Source organism: Sesamum indicum, linkage group LG3, assembly GCF_026168435.1.
Source record: "Sesamum indicum cultivar Baizhima isolate 11 linkage group LG3, ASM2616843v1, whole genome shotgun sequence".
NCBI classification, from domain to species: Eukaryota; Viridiplantae; Streptophyta; class Magnoliopsida; order Lamiales; family Pedaliaceae; genus Sesamum; species Sesamum indicum.
This window is the reverse complement of record NC_142659.1, coordinates 25,949,341-25,969,762: the sequence shown is the minus strand read 5'-3', so window position 1 is coordinate 25,969,762 and position 20,422 is coordinate 25,949,341. Positions and strand designations below refer to the sequence as shown.

The 20,422-nt window shown below is 32.5% G+C and overlaps 2 protein-coding genes across 3 annotated transcripts; both read right to left on the bottom strand.

Annotated features, from left to right (window-relative positions):
- Nucleotides 1–566: 566 nt before the first annotated feature.
- On the bottom strand, nt 567–4,394 carry LOC105158798 (uncharacterized). The gene is made up of 2 exons (XM_011075670.3): nt 4,238–4,394; nt 567–1,234 (listed from the first exon to the last, which is right to left on the bottom strand). The coding sequence occupies exons 1-2, from the start codon at nt 4,264–4,266 to the stop codon at nt 676–678; spliced, it is 588 nt and encodes a 195-aa protein (XP_011073972.1). The 5' UTR covers nt 4,267–4,394; the 3' UTR covers nt 567–675.
- Nucleotides 4,395–7,480: 3,086 nt separating this feature from the next.
- On the bottom strand, nt 7,481–16,379 carry LOC105158797 (elongation factor). Of its 2 annotated transcripts, XM_011075669.3 has the most exons (7): nt 16,236–16,379; nt 14,751–15,216; nt 12,944–13,254; nt 12,787–12,843; nt 8,526–8,989; nt 8,034–8,388; nt 7,481–7,712 (listed from the first exon to the last, which is right to left on the bottom strand). In XM_011075669.3, the coding sequence occupies exons 2-6, from the start codon at nt 15,008–15,010 to the stop codon at nt 8,077–8,079; spliced, it is 1,404 nt and encodes a 467-aa protein (XP_011073971.1). In that variant the 5' UTR covers nt 15,011–15,216; nt 16,236–16,379; the 3' UTR covers nt 7,481–7,712; nt 8,034–8,076. The 2 variants fall into 2 exon arrangements, with proteins under 2 accessions (XP_011073971.1, XP_088735095.1); XM_088878969.1 differs by having other exon boundaries at nt 7,681–8,388.
- Nucleotides 16,380–20,422: the final 4,043 nt, after the last annotated feature.

Below are 20,422 nucleotides of genomic sequence, written 5' to 3'. Positions count from 1 at the left end.
CTTATATATATGCACTTCTTTAAGTATATACATCAATAGAATATAACCAACAAATTGTTGGTTCAGTGATAAACGAATTGAATTTTTCAGTAATTTTTTGTCAGTAAGTAGGGTTTGGACCCCTAGAGTTGTATTTGTTGGAAGAGGTCCAACTCTTTCGTTCCCAGTCCAAGTAAATCTATCTCATTTACAATATGAGATAGTGGTAAAAGAAAATAATAATAATATACTAAATATGTATTGAATATATATAGGTTTAACTGTATTTACTGTCCCGTATATCAGGGTGGGTACAACAAAAACACTGACAATAAATGCAATTAAGTATACATATATTATGTATCAATATAATAATAAAAAAAAAGGATTCTAGCCTATATTTTTTATAATCATCAAACAATAATAAGAGGATGTTGATAATTATATCAAATTTCATAAAATTTCATTGCAATTGATCGATTTTTAAATGATTGTGTCTTTTTAACTCTTTTTTTTTAATTAAAAAACATTGTACCTATTTGAATTCTGAGAGGGTGGAGTAACTTGGATTTGACCCCATTTTCAAGTACGAGACAAAATGGTACACATATTTCATTGATACAAGTTAATATTTGGAACATCACAACCCTAATTCATAAAAATTGGAAGAATTAATTAATCAATCCAAAAAATGACTCATAATTCTTCCCCCGCCGAAACCATTCTACTCAAAGGACTTGGCCCAATCTTCCTCTTCCTCACTGCACTTCTCCTCCTGATGATCTCCATCTCATTCCTCCTCCTCACTTGCATCATCGCTTCTTCCTCCACCACAAACCTCCTCATCAGAACGTCGTCCGTCAGGGATTTTCCCCGGAATATTTTCCTCCCTTCCACGCTCATTCTTGCGCTCTGTGTTCGGATTTGATCATGCACTGCTGCTGCTGGGGCGCCGGTGAAGGCCCTCGATCTCGGGTAGCTGTAGCTCCTCCTGGGAGGGACGACGACGTCGGCCTGAAAAACCTCGATGTAGGAAGAGATTGGTGCACACAGGAAGACACGAGTGAGCGACGTTGCCGTTGCCGTTGCCGCCCTCGTCGACGTGCATTTCCTTAGCTTCCTCGTAGGGTTGGTGTGCTGCGACGGTGTTGAGATTGTTCGGCAGAGGTTGCTGTTCTTTGTGGGAGTTTGAAGTTGTTTTTGGAGGGGTTTCCATGATGTTGCCACCTCTATTGCTCTTTGGTACCAAGGCTTCCTATAATTTACACAAATATTTAACAACATGAACATGAAACAATTACAATAACATCATGGTCTAGATCGTTTATAAGTTATAATTAATAATTGATTTACTAACTATAAATATCAAATATCGATAATTAATCAACATTATTGTTAATAATTGTTATTAATATTGTTAGTAGGATTTGAATTAATAATCTTATACACTCTTCAACTTCGCCAACTAAATCAGGTGTGATTATGCGTGAGATAATGTTGTTGTGGTGGTAAGATGGTTGACAGATTTTATTCATAATTGTGCTTAATTGCCAAATTCAATTCTAACATGATTAAAATTGTACTCAAAGCTATAATTTTTCTCGACTTAATCAACCTAAAGTCGTAGTGGAACACACCAGATGCAATGTACTTTTGATTTAATTAGTATTGCGGGTGTCAATAAAACTCCAGTTGGAGTTAATTAACTTTGACAATTAAGTCCTACAACTTAAAAAAATTGACACATTAAAGACAAAATCCGTCAAAAATTGCAAAATTTACTCTGATGTTTTGGGATGTGTCCATCACATGAGCCCCAAACTCCAGTAAAATTACAATTTGCGATGGATTTTGTTCTTAATGTGTCATTTTTGTGAAATTCCAAGGCTTAAGCCAAATTTGATTCTGACAAGACTAAAATTTCCACATTCATATTATTACGGGACTAATATTACAATTTCTCTTACCAAAAGATGACATATGGTCAACGTAACCCTCTAAACTTTAAGAGAAAAGGGCAACAGGAACCCTGATAAGAGATATTTTATTTTTTTCCAGATGTGACGATGCTATTTTTTTTTAGAGATATTTGTGATATTTCAAGGGAATAAAATACTATTAATTCAAAAAAAATATATATATATGCAAATAATAATAGTAATAAATAAACTCCATCTTATATTGAGAAGAAACTATTATGAACCTATTTCTGTGTTCCTATCTCCAGAAAGTTCTAGAGTTATTTAAAAAGTCATCTAATGGAATCAGACTTTTAAATTCTTTTTTTAATTAACCTGTCATAATGTTGGATTTGTCAATTTTTATAAGGGAAAAGAATGTTAGCTTTGATCCTTTCCGCAAGTCAATTAAAAGTGACATGGGGTTTTGAGTAATTAGACCGAATCAGGTATGTGTCGATGTAATTTACTTAAAATAAAATTAATAAATAAAAATACGACCGTCATGTCATTAATATATATTACATATAAATTGAATTTAATCTAACTCTTATAAGCAATAATAAGTCACAATTTTTTTTTCTATTTTTGTAGTTCAAATTTATTAAATAACCCAAACTATATATAAGAGATCAAAACTTAAGTCAGAGGTAAATTTAATTTATACCAATCTACTATCATAATTTAAAGGGTAAATTACAACAACTTCCCTTAAGATTTGGCATAATTATAAATATTTTTTTATTATTTAAAAAATTATAAATATCCTCTGATATTTGATGAAATTATGTAATTTTTGGTGGAGATATGTAATTGTCGACTATGTCTTATAGTATTTTTTTTAAAAAAAAATAAAAATTTATAAAAAAGATTGAATGAGGTGGATAAAAAAATTCCAAAAATATAAAAAAATTATCCACTAGTCAACGAAAAAGTTAGAAAATTTTAAAAATTAAATAAAATTATAGTTCTTGATCTACAAGGGCATTTTGATTAGTTCATAACAAAAAATAGATGAAAATCGAGACTAACGGAATGGGCTAATTGGTAGGGGAATGTCAAAAATTAGAGGAATTATTGATAATTTTTTAAATATCGAGAAGTATTTGTAATTATGTCAAATTTTAGGAGAGGTCGTTGATTTACCTAATTTAAATATATGTTTAAAAGAATTTGAAATTAACTGTATAATTTTGAAGCCCATACCAAAAGCCAACCTTGTTAACCCCAAAACAAAAGCCCAAGCACCAATACAGATCAGAAATTTCCGGGCCCAAAGTCCCAATAAGTAAGCTTAATTTGCTCTAAAAATAAAGCAATTACATCAATACCCCTTAATACTTCTTATTTTTTGCAAAAATTATAAATATATCCCTTGCGGTCCTAATTATAATTCACATCGACACTTGAGAAAAATCACATTGACACTTTTTTAAAGGGTATATTTATAATTTTATAAATGATAGGGATTGTTTGTGTAATTAAATCTAACTTAAAAAAAATCAATTAAATTTACCATAATATAAATTGATTACCATATGGAAACTGCATGAGTATTGTCAACAACTATTTAATTGAATTGACATCAACTCTGTTCATTAAAAGAGATATTTCGAGTTTATTTAAATTTTTCCACTGCAATCATTGGAATTAATCAAAATAATAAAAAAAATAAAGTAGGGATATTATTAATAATGTGTCTAGTCATACTACACTAAACTACATTCCAAACCAAGAAGAAGAATCCTATGTAGGATTAAGATGTTAGAACATTTAACCCAAATTTTTTGCTCGAAGTTTAATTAATTACTAACACTTTTCAGTATCTTATGGTATTTCGAACATTTTATAAGATATTTTTTAAAATTTAAAAGCTCATGACCCAGTCACCTAAGTCGCGGTGTAGAAATGCAACACGAATGCTTTGGTTGACACATTGACTCTTATGATGTATACGTAAAATTAGTCATTACACCTATAATTTTTCGTATTTTCACAAGAAAATAGCGGCGGGTTGTAATAAGAGGGCACTAAACATGTCTAAACAAACAAATGCGACTATATAATCCTCTAACGATTTATGTCACGCTCCATGCAAACTCGTTTTTCATCAAATTTTACACTTAGAAAAGCATATTGAAAATACAAAAAAAGTGAACTTAGTCAAGCTGAAAACTCAATCATCAAAGCTTAAAATTTGTTGCAACCCTTTTTCTACAAGATTTTCTCACATAGTGTGAGTGTGAGTGTGTGTGTGTGTGTGTGTGAGAGAGAGAGAGAGAGAGAGAGAGAGGTGTTACCTTGTGTGTGAGTTCTTTGGATCTTGCATGAACAAAGGAGAGAGGTGTGTTTGAGTATGAGAGAGAGAGATAGAGAGAGGGAGGGAGTAGAGATGGTCATTGGGGGGTTGAAGGAAGGAAGGAAGAATGGAAGTTTTGTGAGTGAAATATAGGTAGGCAAATATGGGGTTTTTTTGAAATTTTTAAAAGTTTTGATCTCCTTTTTTGTTTAATAGTAAATGCTCCACTTTTGCTTTGGCAGAAATGATTCCAACTGATTGATACACAAAGAAAAAGAGATTCAAACTTCAAAGGTAAAGTAATTAAGTCTTTTTCCCTTTTTTGCTGAAATTACTAATTTGGCCTTCCAAAAATATCCACATCTTAATTTCTATTATTCACTCAAAATCATGAAAATTGCAATTCAATAATAGCAACATCAAAATAAGAGAAAAAGTAGGACAAGAGAGTGAGAGAGATTGAAGTTTGAATAGCATAGGAATATTTGATTAAGAAGGTGTTTGGATATATTTATTTACATAAAATTTTATTTAAAAATATTAATTTTTATTTTTTTAAAAAAATTGAAATTCTTGAATAAAATAAATTTATGGAGCTTATATGTTAGTAAGGCCAAATTTATAATTTATTTTTAAATAAGTTTGGAACTCCTTAATTTTTTTAGCTAAGCTTTTATTTTTTAATCTTATAAGCTCGTTTTTAAAAAAAAATTAAGCCCGCCCAAACACCCTCTGAATGTATATAAGAAAATATTATTTTAAAATAGAGCTCCAACACAATAATGAGAACGCGCCTAATTCCCACTGATTTATTGGGAAAATAACAATTTTCATCCCTTAACTTAAGATCTTTTTACTTTTGGTTCCCTAATTTTTATAAAATAGCATTTTTGGTTCTATTGCACCTTCTCACAAGATATTTAACAAAAAAGGCAGGTGATTAGCACGTATCTGTTAGGACCTTTACACTTTGGTCTCATTGATACGAAATTCTTATTTGATCCCATAACTTTCAAAATATAGCACTTTTGGTTCCATATATTAAACGGCTACGTGGCATTTTTCGTTAAATATCTAATGGAAACATGCTACGGGTCGAAAAGTGCCAATATTTGAAAGTTATGGTACCAAAATTTATAATCTCGTAACCAATGGGATCAAAAGTGAAAAGACCATAAATCACGAGACCAAAAATACTATTTCTCCGACTTACTCATCATTAACTTTTTTTTGCATCTTGCAACTCGCACGATTTCACCCCTCTTAAAAAGACTGGTCAAATATCAATCCTTTACAAACATATACATATTTTACACTCAAAAAATGGAAAGAAAAGTATCTAAACAAAATAATTAAAAAGATAAATAAGCAACACAAATATTAATTTCGACCCATGAAAGAATTTTTAAAATATTAATTCTTAGAGAAGAAATCACTCACTTGTCTCAATATCTAAGGGGAAAAAGAACCAAAAATAAAATAAAATAAATAGTTGTGATATATCATAATAATCACATGGTAATATGTGATGATTATGAGCATGTAAGATTGGTTGGTACAATTCATATGTGCATGTACTAAAAGGCTGCTACATTGCTATTTGCTCGTGCCCTCTGACTTGAATCAATCACTTAGAGGGATGCACCTTTTTGCATGATTTCCTCTATGTCTCCACACCCTCAATCATAATATATACTTCTTCTTTTTCCCAATATTTTATATTAAAGTAATATCTCATTTCATTTTAATATATATATATTTATAGTGTGCCCACATTAAATCCAATCCTGTAATAATGTCACTAACGACTATTGTAAAATTCTAATATTTATAATTAATATTTGTGTGACCACATCAAAGTTAATGATTGTACGTGATGTGATGTGAGGTATGAATTTCGGTTATGTATCAGGTGTCTTTTTGATCTAATTTCAATTTAGAGGACGGATATTCATTAGCTTTGTCAAGTTTTACAATTCTGCGTCAACTACTGATCTAGTTACAGTCAGGCGTTTGAGGACATCAAGTATATCATAAGATCCATTTCGAGTCAATTGCTCGTTAAAATGTAGGATACACAAATATATATTTAGGGTTCTTATTTTTTTTTATTAATTTATAATTTTTCAAAAGACAAAAAATATTCGTGTGGTTAGATTTGACATCAAGAATTGTCAAACTTAATTTATCAAAGGGATAGTTACACGCCCCTCCCTTGAAATTTTGTGTAATTACACTATTCACTGTTATAAGAATAATTTAGTTCGAAAAAAATTATTTAATCCGTAATAAGTCAGTAATTAGTCAATCGAGAATAAATATCAACTTTCATTGAGTTTTTTGTCAATATTAACAAATTAACGAAGAGATTTATTTGTTAGATTGAAACAAACTTCAGGAATATTAGATTTAATTTTTTCAATCATAAAAAATTTACGTATAATTACAACAAACCTAAAAAAGGAAAATTATAACACCCCTCTATCAAAAGAAAAGGGAAGAAAAAAGGCTTATCTAGTAATGGAAGGCATGATGATTAATTTTGTTAAATGGTGTTCAATCAATGATACCAAAAGCAACTCCAAATACCAAAAGACATGATGATTGCGTTTCCTGATTTTGGGATTCTCATTTTTGTAAAAAAAATAATAATACTGGGGAATTTTTATATATTAAAAAAATAATATTTTCTTGTTCTACATCTTGGATTTTGTTATTCGCGTTTAATGACACCCACTTACCTACTTGTGCTCCCTCTCCTTCCTTTTTTAATTTTATCCTTATTGTCATTAATATTTATGTTAATTACAGCTACAAAGTAAGTCCATTATATTTTTTTATTATTTTTCAATTAAAATGCCTAAAAAAAATTAAACCTAAATAAACTCTACCGTCTTAGAATGGCAACGGGCCGGATTTTGGCCAAACTCGGGAACAGTTTGCCCCGATTTTGAACCCACCTTGCCCCGTCAGTAATTGGACACGATATCCACCCCATCCTGCCTCGAACCGCCCTATTCCCAGAATTAGCGGGTTTAACCCGCAAAACTTGATGCTTTTTTTAATTAATTTGTATATTTTTTTTAAAAAAAAAATATTATTATTTGTAAACACCTAATGAATTATCATTATATTAAAATATAATTTAAATTTAATATATAAATATTGTTGGACACAAGTTGAGGTTGGTATAAGACTTTTTCGTGTCTTCAACATTTCGGATTCGAACCCAAGACCTCCAACATCAAGTCCCAATTCCCAAACCCTTGGGCAATTTTTCAGAATACATTACAAATAAAGAAACCTGAAGCTGCTTGCATGCATAAGCTCCTAGGTAGTGTTTTTAACAAAGCAAAATACATTGACATGCAGTTGAGAGTAGCAGTATTTTAACCTTTAAGGCAGCTAGTTTGACCAGTTCTTGGCTGCTCTGTACAACATGAATTTTCAACTTCATGGGTAGCAAATTAAGGAAACTGCCATTTACATAAAAGAGTACATTAGCAACCAACTATCTATACCAACATTTTACACATCTAACACAAATGGAATGGAAATAGATGAAAACTGCAATTCAGTCAGCATCAAAACTAAATTTTCTGAGTCCCAAAACCCGGACGATTAGGGCAAATTGATCAGTCACAGAACCACCGAGAAGTCAAGGTTGTGATCTAGCAACTTGGCTCTAATACCCCAGGGATTGATTAAAAAAACAGAAAAAGGTGGTCGTTGGAGAAACTCGCATGCGATTTGATGATTCAAAAACACTACCCCAAAATAAGGACAAGTTTTCGCACCTGAATCTGTTGGTTCCTTAGTTAGGAGTAGCAGTTGAAGTGATCAGCTGTCAGGTTCACCAGGCCGTTGGCGGCTCCAATTGCCAGAACCAGCTTTACGCTCTCCTCGCTTTCTTTTATTTTTAGGAAAGTGAATCTCGGAGGCTAGGCATGATTTCAGAGTTGACTGCTCTGGAGTTGCAAAGGACTTTGCAGCCGTGTCAGGTTCTAATGCTAAAATGACAGCTTTATTGCTCTCTTCTTCTCCACTATTTTCTGCTTCCTGAGTCTTCTCAGCGGATTGATTATGGCTGTACTTGAAAGTCGACCCCTCTATTTCTGCTGCCTCGTTATGTATAAGTATATTGTCCACAATCTGCAGTGATGACCGAAATTTTTTTCTTTATCAGACTGGTTCTAGTTGACCAATAGGACGGGAAAACACGCTAATAATATCGTATTACATGCAAAGCTGGCTAAAATAGTAGTAACAAAGCATTGCTGGTGTCTTACCTTTTCAGATGAATCTCCGACTTGGGCCTGATGCTGTGTGACGTCAATGGAGGAAAGTAGCCCAACTGTACTTTCAATGATATCAGGGATGGGAATAGCCTCTCCGAAGCTGGAAACTGCACTGTCGGGCATTATGAAATCACCGAGATCGTAGTCTGATATATGCTGAGATGGGGTGAACAGGCCTCCAACCGAGACTGTGTCTCCATTACATGCAGAGAATGTAGGGCTACGCACAGAGCTGGTCTGTACGTCGCCAGCCACAAGTTGGCTCAAGTTCTCGGAGGAAGAAAACTTCCCAGCATTCTTTATCATTACGTCATCAAGTTGAGCTTTCAACTTATGAACCCGATTGTGTACCAACTCAATTTTGCGAAGGATGTGCTCTAGGAAATTATCGTTGTCTTCAGGAAATACAGTCTCGTCATGAACTCCAAACTCATCATGGCTAGTCGTATGTTGATCTGCAGAGGGGTATCAGTTGAAAACAACCTAAGAAACACTAATAAACTACGAAAATAAGCATTGCATTTCTTGAATATATCAATGCAACTAGCATAGAAAGTCAAACATTCCTCATCACCATAACACATGCAGGACTAAGCGCATAGCCAAGGCATATTTCAATCATGGTTTCACCACGATTGATTAATTCCACACAAACCATGAATCTCTTCTGTAGCAATTATGAATGGAATTGTTGCCACAGAGCCAATAATCCTACCCCCTAAAGCCCCCCACAAATGATTTCTCGAAGTAGGAGTAGAATCCATGAACAGGATGCTACTACCAATTGCCAGGCCCTTTTGTACTAAAAGTTACAAGTAACAGTGCAACTTAAGTTCTTAAATCTATAATCGTCCAAACATTACATTTAGTCTGCAGCTGAACACAAAGGCAATTAATACCATAAGTTCTTAAAGTTTGGTTTTCATTTCGTAGCATTCACTCTATAAGTTGGTCGTATGAAACCTAACTGACATAAACCAGGAAGAGGAGGGGCATGAGCCAGGGAGTCGAAAATTTCCAGAAATCAAGAGTAAAGCAACCTAAAGTGTTCCTTAAAACTAAATTAAATCTCAGCATATAACTTATTTGAATAAGTATGAATTACAACCCATAAAAAGATTACTGCTTTAGTATTTTACACGAGAAGCCCAAGTTTGTAATAGTATTTAAACTTGTGCCAATTAATTCACATAAATCCAATTTAAAAATGCACAACTACCACTTTTTGGGTTTAACAACTAAAAGCTTTTTTCCCAATTGATATTCCATCTCCACCAACTTTTCTCACGCATTATATCTTTTTTTAGCTGAGGCCGTAACTAGAAATCAATTAGGTAAAACAAAGCCTATAAATGAATTTGGTGAAACCTTAATGTGTCTTTACCATTCTCACTCCACTCCACTGATCTCCTCTCCCCTCTCCAACAACCACTATCCATCTCTGGTACTTTATTCGTTGTGACTTCCCTTTTTCACATATTTTCATCCTGGGAAAATTACATTTTGGGTCCCTATATAGCCACATATTCTCTTCTGGTCCCTAATGTACGCATGCCATAATTTTGGTCCCTAATCTTTACATTTTTTTACGTTTTTGGTCCAACCGTTAAAAAAGGTATTAAAGTAACGGAGCTGGGCATGTAACATATGGGAAAGGAGGCCAAAACTACACGGTCAAGCCATGAGGAACATGTCCTGGCAGTGTGGAAGAACACGGTCATGTTTCACAACCAAGGGGAGAATTGGCTATGGCTTGACTGTGGATTTAATATTTACTTCTAGGCTCTCATAAATCTCTATGTACACACTCCAATTTGCATCATCCTCATCACTGAACATTCTTTCTTCCTTGTTTTTATCCCCTTGCTCATTTTTTTTGACAGCTGACAAAGATGGAGGTGAAGTGAAGTAAGCATGCATCATTTCTGCTGTGGACTGCTTTGGGTGCATCGCTTTCACAAGACTCGTTCGTTCCTGTCATATCTGCAGCCAACTTTTAGGGTCAGAAAAACTATTACACTCAAGACCCAAATGCACGAAGTTCTCCCCCAGGTTACTCTCTCTCTCTTGCACAGTATCTCACACACTTTTTCACACACACAATCATGCCTTATATGCAGAACCAAGTTTGGTATTTCTATTATATTTCAGCTCGTGGAAGTTTTGAATGTTACAACCCCTGAATCTACAAGCTCAGATCCATTTTTACTTTAAGAGGAAGAAAAGCTTAACAGTTAAGTAATGGAATGGACAGGCCAATTCTCCCCCTGGTTGCGCAACATGAACGTGTAATTTTGGCCTCCTTTCCCGTATGTTACACGGCTGGGCCATTTCATGCAACACGTCCATTTCTCCAACTCCATTAGTTTTAACATCTTTTCTAATGGTGTTACCAAAAACGCAAAAAAAGTGTAAAGATTAGGGATCAAAACCATGGCACGTGAACATTAAAGACCAAAAGCAAATAAGTGCTATATATAGAGACCAAAAATGTAATTTACCCTCTTCATCTCAAATTCCATCATTTTCCTACAACTGGAATCGTGATATAAGCCTATAACTTGCAGGTGGATGTGAGTTCTTTTATATTTTTGTCTCTTTCCTTTGTTACCAAATACAGCAGAAACATCGTACTGTAGTATCTTCCACTTCCATTCCCTCACAGCAACTAACACATCGCCAACAACGCCAGCATTTCATGTACAACAGCCAATGTTCTGATCTTTTTCTTGATTTTTGTCACATGCGGATTAATTATTGTAAAAGATGAATTAGCAATAGTTATAGCTCCTAAACATCACTAACCCCAAGCTTGTTAGTTTGCGATTCATTTGTGCAAGTGGCAACCCGCTGGTGCGAAGTATATGACATAGCATGAAACAGAGAAGATAACATATAGCAAAACAATAAGAAGGGCATCAGCTTAAAGCAAGAATTTTACATCATCTCTAATTTGGATGTTTAAATTGGCTATGAAACTCTTTGAAACCAGTTACTCAAAAAATGAGATGTTTCGTTGAAGCATCATAAATATTAACACCAAACTGGTCATGTATCTTAGATATGTTTCATAACTGCATTTCCAAATAGAAGCTTTCTACAAGCTGCATGATAAGCACAACTCACAGCAAATAGCATTTCTATAGAAGGATGGTATATATAATTTGCTAATAACATTCTTCAGATTAATAACTAATGGAGGACCAACAATTTGTTTAAAAGTTTAGTACATAGAACAATGGAGAAGCGTTAAAAAGGTCACATGAGCGTAAAAGTTATTTGCATATTATGTAAAGGCATTTCTGTGTTTGAAAATGATCTCTTTTTTGCTCAATTGAAGACAAACTTAGAGCAAGTAGAGCCATCCTGCTTCAGAAATGTGTGCTTAATGCATATATCAATCTGGGCGAAAAGAAGCAAGTACACATTATTTATCTTAATACCTTGCATGCAATCAAGGAAAAAAGGAAAACAAACTGATTACCACAATTGTTAGTGCATATTTTAGTAGATGTGTCTGAAAGTCGAATAGCATGATCTTGTTGGGAATAAAAGAAAGAACTGGGGAACTACAAGAAACAAGAGCTAAGAAAATATTTATTTGTGAGATGTAAGAAATAGTTAAAGTATTTGAGACAATACGTCTTGTAATATGATAAATTGTAGTAAATAAGGCAAATTGACTATGATATATGATGCAAGTAAAATAAATAACTGTATAATCAGATGAGCCTAATAACACCATTGTACAGTTCTTATATGTTCCCATGGATGCATTGAATTGGACTAAACCAAAGTTGAAAAACATGTTTTGAGGGCTTTATCGTGTCCCTTAATCTCGGAAAAAAATCCAATGTAGAAACTTATTAGGGAAGAAATATCAATATCTAACAAAGTAAAACAAATCCTTTTTTGCTTAATCAGATTTGGTCCTTTTGTACCAACAATTAAGCAACTTTAGAAATTAAAAGGGTCAAATTACTAAAAGATCATTCAAACTGACTGAAAATTCCTCGAATTAATCAAACTTACTTGACTGAAAGAGGATCTAACTGAATGAAAAACTAATAGCCAAAGCATCATTTTTGCTTCGAAGCATCAAATTCAATCTCAGGGAGAGTTAATCCAAAGTACGAGTAATCTATTCTCTTAGCCTTCAGACAACCTAAAGGTACCAAATAACAAACCTATCCAACATGTAGAAATATATAAACAAAAGAAAAGTTATTGGTGCTTTTAAGCTTTAACGCACCTGAATTGCCAAGGTTATCCCATGTAGGAACTCCATCTAGATCAGATCTCTTATTTTCTGCAATGAGTGACATCAATTTGATATTTGCTCTTTCATAGAAATAGAAATTAAAAGAACACAATAGGTAAATGATATAGCATTAAGAAAGAAACCAAACCACGTTCAGAGAAGAGAATATGATTTGCGATATATGAAGCAACATCAGTTGTATCTTCAACTCTCTTTCTTCTCCTCCTCTTCATGGGCCTTTTCCTCTGACTTTGATGTATAAATGGCAGCGTCTTCGAGCCAGATTGTTCCGCTGTTATTTGGTTAAATACCGTATTTTTCCTGCGGTCATTTACTGCAATCTCTTTGGCATATTTTGATGCTTGTGACTCTAATTCCTTTATTCTTAATTCTGTCCATTTGCATCGCCACATCAGAGGATGTATGAAGTTTCTCCAGTGAGTAGTCAATTTTTTCTTTCTGAAAGAAGTATGAATGAGTCAATTGAAATATAATAAGGTTCTGCTATCTGTAGCATAAGAAAATTCTGAATCAATTTTGACCAAGCTGTAAAAAAATGCTCCATGTCAAGGCAGTTATACTACTTTTGTGTAATTGTTCGTGTACTAAGATTCAGAATACAGGCAGAACCAAGGAATCCAATCGGTTTACTTGCATCATCTTCCCACGACATTTTATGAATTATATACTTGATTAAGACAATGGTTTGTTGTTGAAGGCATACTGAGCCATGTTTAGACTGTAGCATCTGTAAGCAGTATAAGCTGAAGAAACAAACAGCTAACCTCTGAAAAAATGGTGAACTTTAAGATGTCTCTCTTTCTCTCTCTCTCTCTCTTAAGTATTTGCCCACATGATTACTGGAAACTAATAATGTCACAAAACTGTGCTTTTGCCAGTGCAATACTTGAATGTGAAAATTTAAATATGATTACACTAAAAATATGCACAGTGATTGAGAAGAAGAATGATATAGTAATATTATAACATGATTTGTTCTGTAAAGCCATGTTGATATTAATATTAATGCTAGCACTGCCACTGCCTTTAAGGCAGCTAATGAGTAAACTTCAGCTTCTATTCAAATCAGGATCACTATGCCCTGAAACTTTAGCTCTAATATCATCATAGTGACAGACTCCTTGGGTTTCTCAATAGTCAATACTTGTAGTTATATCTAATTTCTGAAATTCTGGAAATGAAAACACAAACAAACAGGCTTAGAATTAGCTACAAGTCTGTCCATTTATCAAATGTAAATCTCAAAGCAATAAAATGGCCAATCAAGAAACCAGCTATAAAAATTCCATGTATTTGGTGCCTTTCAAACCTGATGCTAAATGAAAAGGCACATATGCAGAGAGAACATGAGCATTGGGAACCACAGACAGATAACAATAAGCAATGTATGAAAATATTGGCACAATAGAAAATTTGTTCAGTGTTCCTTTTTTATTTTGTATGCCAGAACCATGAATTTTTGCTTGATTTTAACCTAACTCTCAAATAGAATTATGTATTCTTATTAATGGTAAACTAACAAGAATATTTGGTTCTAGACAAAAGTACACAAGAGTTTTGAGCTTTTATGTATGTGGAGAAAATATGGGCTTGCGCTTGTTTGTTTCTTGGACAGACTTGCAAAGAATACATTTACTCCGCAAGTGATTCAAATTAATGCTCAGAAGATGTGGACTTTTCTGTTTCACTAAAATAGGTTGAGAACATATAGAGCATGTCTTCTCCACATGTGTAAGTGCCGAAAATGTTCTATGTAAATCTTCTCAACTGCCAAGTGATTTCTCGTTTTCACCAACATGAGAACACAAATGCATTAAATGAGTACCTGGCAGTAACGACCCATACTAAATCATATGAAAGACAGGCCTAAAGTGTACAAAAGTATTTTCTCTGGAAGCAAACAAGATAATACATACAAGTGAAAGAACCCAAACCTTATTGGAAATACGCTGCCAAATCCATCAAATGGAGGGGCCAAATCATTATCACCGAAAAACTGAGATTCAACTTCAGCATCACTTAATCCAGAAATATTTTCATTTCCAGAAGTTGTGTTGGCAAATGAGCTTGAATTTTCAGTGGCATCAGGGTCTTCTTTTGCCTCCACCCTGATGTCCCTGCTTCGTGAAAATTCCAGTACGTCAACAGAAACATCCTGTGCACCCCTGAAAGGTTCAATTCCTTCATTCAACATATCCTCTGGTTGATAGATGCTTTTGTACTTTTCTGTTCAGAACATTCCCATGAAATATTCTGTCGACATTTTGACCAGCTTCAAAATATTGGCCGACTTAATCAGTCTTAGCAGATAGTTTGACTGGGGACATGTGACCCATCTACAAATTCAGCTTATTCTTTGCACCCATCCTCCATAATATAGATCCTCACGGTAATCAATAACTAGATATTGATCCAAGCCCAGATGTTAGGTACACAGTCAGTCTAAGAATCATGAAGTGTACAAAATAAGTGTGATACAAGAGTTTAAAAAATTTCATAATATCTGAGCCAGTTCACAGGAGAATCAGACACAAAAAGGTTGCAATTATTTGAAACACAAAACATGAAATAGTGATTCGATACTTGTTAAATGTTTGACACCCTGCTAGAACAAAAAAGTGAGCTTGACAAAAGTTATATGATAAATAAACTAGATAATGCTATTCCTTCTGCTCAACATTTCCATTAATGGCATTTTCTCCTATTCATTTTCACAGTTTCCATTTACAATCCCAACACTCTAAATTCTTTTGAGCTACCATCTCCCATAACTGACTTGACCATAGGACAGATTAGGACATATTTGTGCTAGAGGAACTCCTAGGCCCGCTTATGGCTTCATTATGTTTTTAAATTAGGCCCACACTCACGACTTCACAAATAGCACGGACTTCCAACTTCAGACTCTCCCCATACTCAATGATCCACACTCGTACTGAAAAAATTACCACACTACAAAACGCTTACCATAGTAGCTTATATGGGCAAATCACATTTCCTCTAGCTAAACCCAAAACATAAACCATGCCAATTATCCAACTCAAGCTCAGAAAACAAACACATGGAAAGCATACAACACCAATCACCCCTTATTCCCTTCTCTCCTCATGCCCAACACACATGAAACTGAAAGCAAATGCTCCACCAAAGCACTCCACTTAAGAAAAACCAGCTCGTATCTCAGAACCAACACCCCCCAAATTGACATGCAAAAGTTCTCAAATCCAAGAAAGAAAACAAGAACCACATAATTCAACCAAACAGGAGCCAAAACACAACACATGAGCTGCAAAGACATTCCTGCTCATTCAAAGCGTACAAGAAGGCTGAACAAACAAGCGTAATCTGACAAAACAAGATAAGCCCAGATGAAGATAAGCGCAACCCATGCACACAGGAGCGAGGGAAAGGGGGAGTACCTGCGCAGAATGAAGCCCGAGAAAGAGGTTGGCGGCGACAAAACACAAAAGCGGCGCATGTGTTTGAGTAAGCAGAGGGGAAGTGAACGTTGGTGTTTTATATTTATTTATTTTTTAGTTTCGAGATATATATGATAGTAATGTTGTGACCTAAACTCAGTTGCAACTTATTCACTTGTCATTCCCGCTTTTGGCATAGTGCAGGAGCGATTTTACACTTCTGTCCCTGTACCCACACCCCTGCTTTGGTGGTGGTTTTGCCTTTTGAATTGTATAGTTAAAGAAAGTGATAGGGGCAGTATTGGCATTTCGGTCTTTGTGATAAGGGCAGGTACTAGGGGTGCTCACAGTGCGATTTCAATATGAAAAATTGAGATAGCTTAAAATATGATTTTTTTTAATATGAAATTCTCTAAAAAAATAATTATTTTTTTAAATTATTATATATAATTTAAAAAATTAATTAGCTTTTTTTATGTTTGGTATAATTTTAAATATTTTTTTATTTAAAAAATTACCATCACTCACTGACTTGAACGATCGTTCAACAACTAGTACAATTCATTATTTTTTTCCTTATGTTTTCATCCATTTTTTAATGGTGAATTGACTGAATGCCGTGTAGAAAATGAATTATAATTTTATTTTTTTAAAAAAAGATTTGATGAAACTTTTTTTTGGACTAAGCGGAAGATTCTTTTTACAATTTTCTTTCATCCACATTATTTGATTTATTTTAAATTTTAATTTTTTAAAAAAAGTGCAATAAGGGTAAATTGATAATTCCCCGTCTCCATCCCATGGTTACATAATTTCAACACACACAGGGACTATTAATAATTTTTGGAACAACGAATATGTATTTATAATTATGTCAAACATCAAGAGAACTTGTTGTAATTTATCCTAAATTTTTAATTAAAAAATAATTTTATAACTAATACTATTATGTATATTTTTAAATACAATAAAAAAATAACATTTTTTAGTTGAGAATCGATTATTTATAAATTTATATCTGCAATTTTTGTTTTTTGAAATAATGATGCTGAAGATATTTATTATTTTAACTTATAAAAAATATAAGAAAATTAATTTTACAATTTTAAAAACCTAAAGGACTGAAGATTATATCATATTCAATATATAAAAATATAAAAAGTACTTTTTCCGACTAAAAAATAGCCTAATTTGATAATTTCAAACTTAAGGATCTAAAGTGAGAAAATAAAACTTACTTTGATCATTTTAACATCCAAAAAATCATAATATTGTCATAATTTCATCAAAATTGGTCAAATGGACCAAATTGAGAAAAAACTTAGTTTTAGAGACTCTAAAGTTAATTAATGAACTAAAAGGATTAAAGTGATTTTAAATGCAAACTTAAGAGACCAACTATACTATTTACGTATGAAAATATTACTAAGGTATCTTTTTCAATAAATTATATGAATTGCTGAATGAGCGGTGGGATTGGAAGTTAATGTAAATTTCTTATTAACTTCAGCATTTTCAATCCAAACATTATTGAAATGAGTGCATTTGTAAATTGTAAATTAAAAATTCTGAGAGGGGGTGTTAGTGTAATTTCTCGCATTTTCGAGAAAGAATATAATTTCGTATTTTCAAAGAAGTCTAAGTATAATTAACCCCATATATATATATAATAAGATTGGTCTATTGTCACTTATTATTAATTCGATTGTCATTATACATATATTATTAATTATTTTCAATGATAATTTTATACACAACTTTTTTGTCTCTAATTCTTGCTAGTGACAACTGTTATGAAGTAATTGTCACTGTTAGAACTATAGAATTTATTATTACGATGAAATAAAAAAAAATATTGTCACTTAATACATATAATTATTTATAATAAATAATCAATTATCATTTTTTTTTTTGTCTCTAATCTTCTTCGGTTTTGCAGAATCTCTGCGAAAATATTTGGATTAAGAGGGTGTTTGGCTAAGCTTATAAACTCCTAAAAATATCTTATAAGATATTAGAGGGCTTATAAGTTCCAATAAAGTGTTTAGTTAATTTTTTTTTAAAAGAGCTTATAAATTATAAGACTAGAAATAGTATTGCACTAACAAAGGAAATATAAACTATATATCTATATTAATATTCGACTAGCATGAATGTACATATATATAATTTTTATTCAAAAGCTTAGGTAATAATTCGTTATTTTTTTATTACAAAAAGATTATCTAATAAATTTTTGATTTAAATTAAACTAATGTGCATTATTTATAAAAATATTTAATTTTTTTAAAAGCAAAATATATTAAGAAATAACAACTTATTTGATTCTAATAGTATCATGTCCATTTTAATCATTTTACCAATAAAAGACTTATTGTGCCAAACACGATGTTTTCACATCTTATAAGTTTTAGCATTTTATTTTATCCAAACACGTCAAGAGCTTATTTTTAAAATAAAATCCAACATTTTATAAGCTGCTAAAACATCTTATAAAATATTTTTAAAAGCTAAGCCAAACACCCTCCAACGCTAATTACAATTACTACTAATGTAGTTTAAATAAAACAAATCTAAATCTATAGAAAATGCCAAATTATGAACTTTTTAGTTTGACTGCACAAATTGGGGATTCTTTTTGTGTTCTTAAAGTACTTAATCTAATTGGATTAATTAAAAATAATGCAAACAAACTTTATTCCTTTGTGATGAGACTAATGATGGGATGGGGCTAACATGACATTTTTCTAAGTATGGTTGTACAAATGACCATGTGGTGTTCATCATACCTTAATGTGAAATTTCATAAAGCAATGTATAAATATATAAAAAAAAATTTCAAAGACAACTAAAGCTTCCATAATAACTATTTTCTTTGAGTAATTATGTATTGAACTTTTGTAAGTGGAATTCCAACCATTTAGTATACTATATAGTTCAATGATTGATTGTTTGTATATTAACTTGATTATTTTTTTGATTGCAAAGGTAATAATTGGATCTTCTTTTTTAAGGGTAGAGTATATTGTTATATTCTAAAATTGGATTTATTTATTTATTTTTTACATAAATGAAAAAGCAGATGTGGCACCTCGCATACCTATCAGGGAGGATTGCTCTTGCGCCATGTGTGCCGATTAGGGTTCTATAGTTGGCAGCAAATTGAGGGTTAATCATACTGGAATCAATATACAGATTAAGATATACGTTTAACCCCACCAAATATATTGGCAGTGATTTGAACCCTTTGTATGGGTGTGGCAATATTCAGTATTAACCATTAAGTCACAATGATTGGTGATGAAATTAGGTTTAAATACATAAATACTTTATGCCCTTTAAAAATTTGAAGTATACCCCCTGAGTTGTTGGTCGATGTAATTTATCTTATGAGATGTTTGTGTAAATTTTTACTCCAAAGAGGTGTCACTGTTAAGAATTATAATTACAATTTAGTAGATGTACTTGTGATTTTATCAAAAAATAGATGGTGTTTATGTTATGTAAGTTAAGCATAATACTAGCATTCATAAGTAAAAATTAAGGGATAATTACACTCCTCTCTCCTGAAGCTTGGTGTAGTTACACATAGGCCCCCTGTGGTTTGAAAAATTATACCTAGCACCACTGTGGTTTGCTCCGGTCTAACAAAATAAGTCCATTCATTAGTCAAAATTTACTGAATTTGATTATGTTAACAAAAAAAGTTGAATGAAAATTGATATTTACCCTCGATTGACTTATTACTCACTTGTTGCAGGTCAAAAAATAAAACGAACTAAATTACCCTTATAATAGTGAAAATATACCTCATCACATACACTAAAGCGTGAAGACATATGAGGGTAATTTGATCATAAAAAAAAATTCATTTGACCTGCAATAAATCAACAATAAGTCAATTGAATGTAAATATAGATACTTTTCTGATGTTTTTGTTAACATCGGCAAATTTAGTGAATTTTGACTCATGGAGGAGCTTATTTGATAAACGAAAGCAAACCTCATAGACGCTAGATGTAATTTTTTAAATCATAGGGGATCTATGTGCAACTATACCAAACTTCAGAAAGAGTAGTGTAATTATCCCAAAAATTAATTACGATAGACTTTTGCCAAGAACAAAAGTACAGCATGCTAATTGTAGTTTTTAAGAAGTAAGACTTCATTCCTAATCTTCTATATAT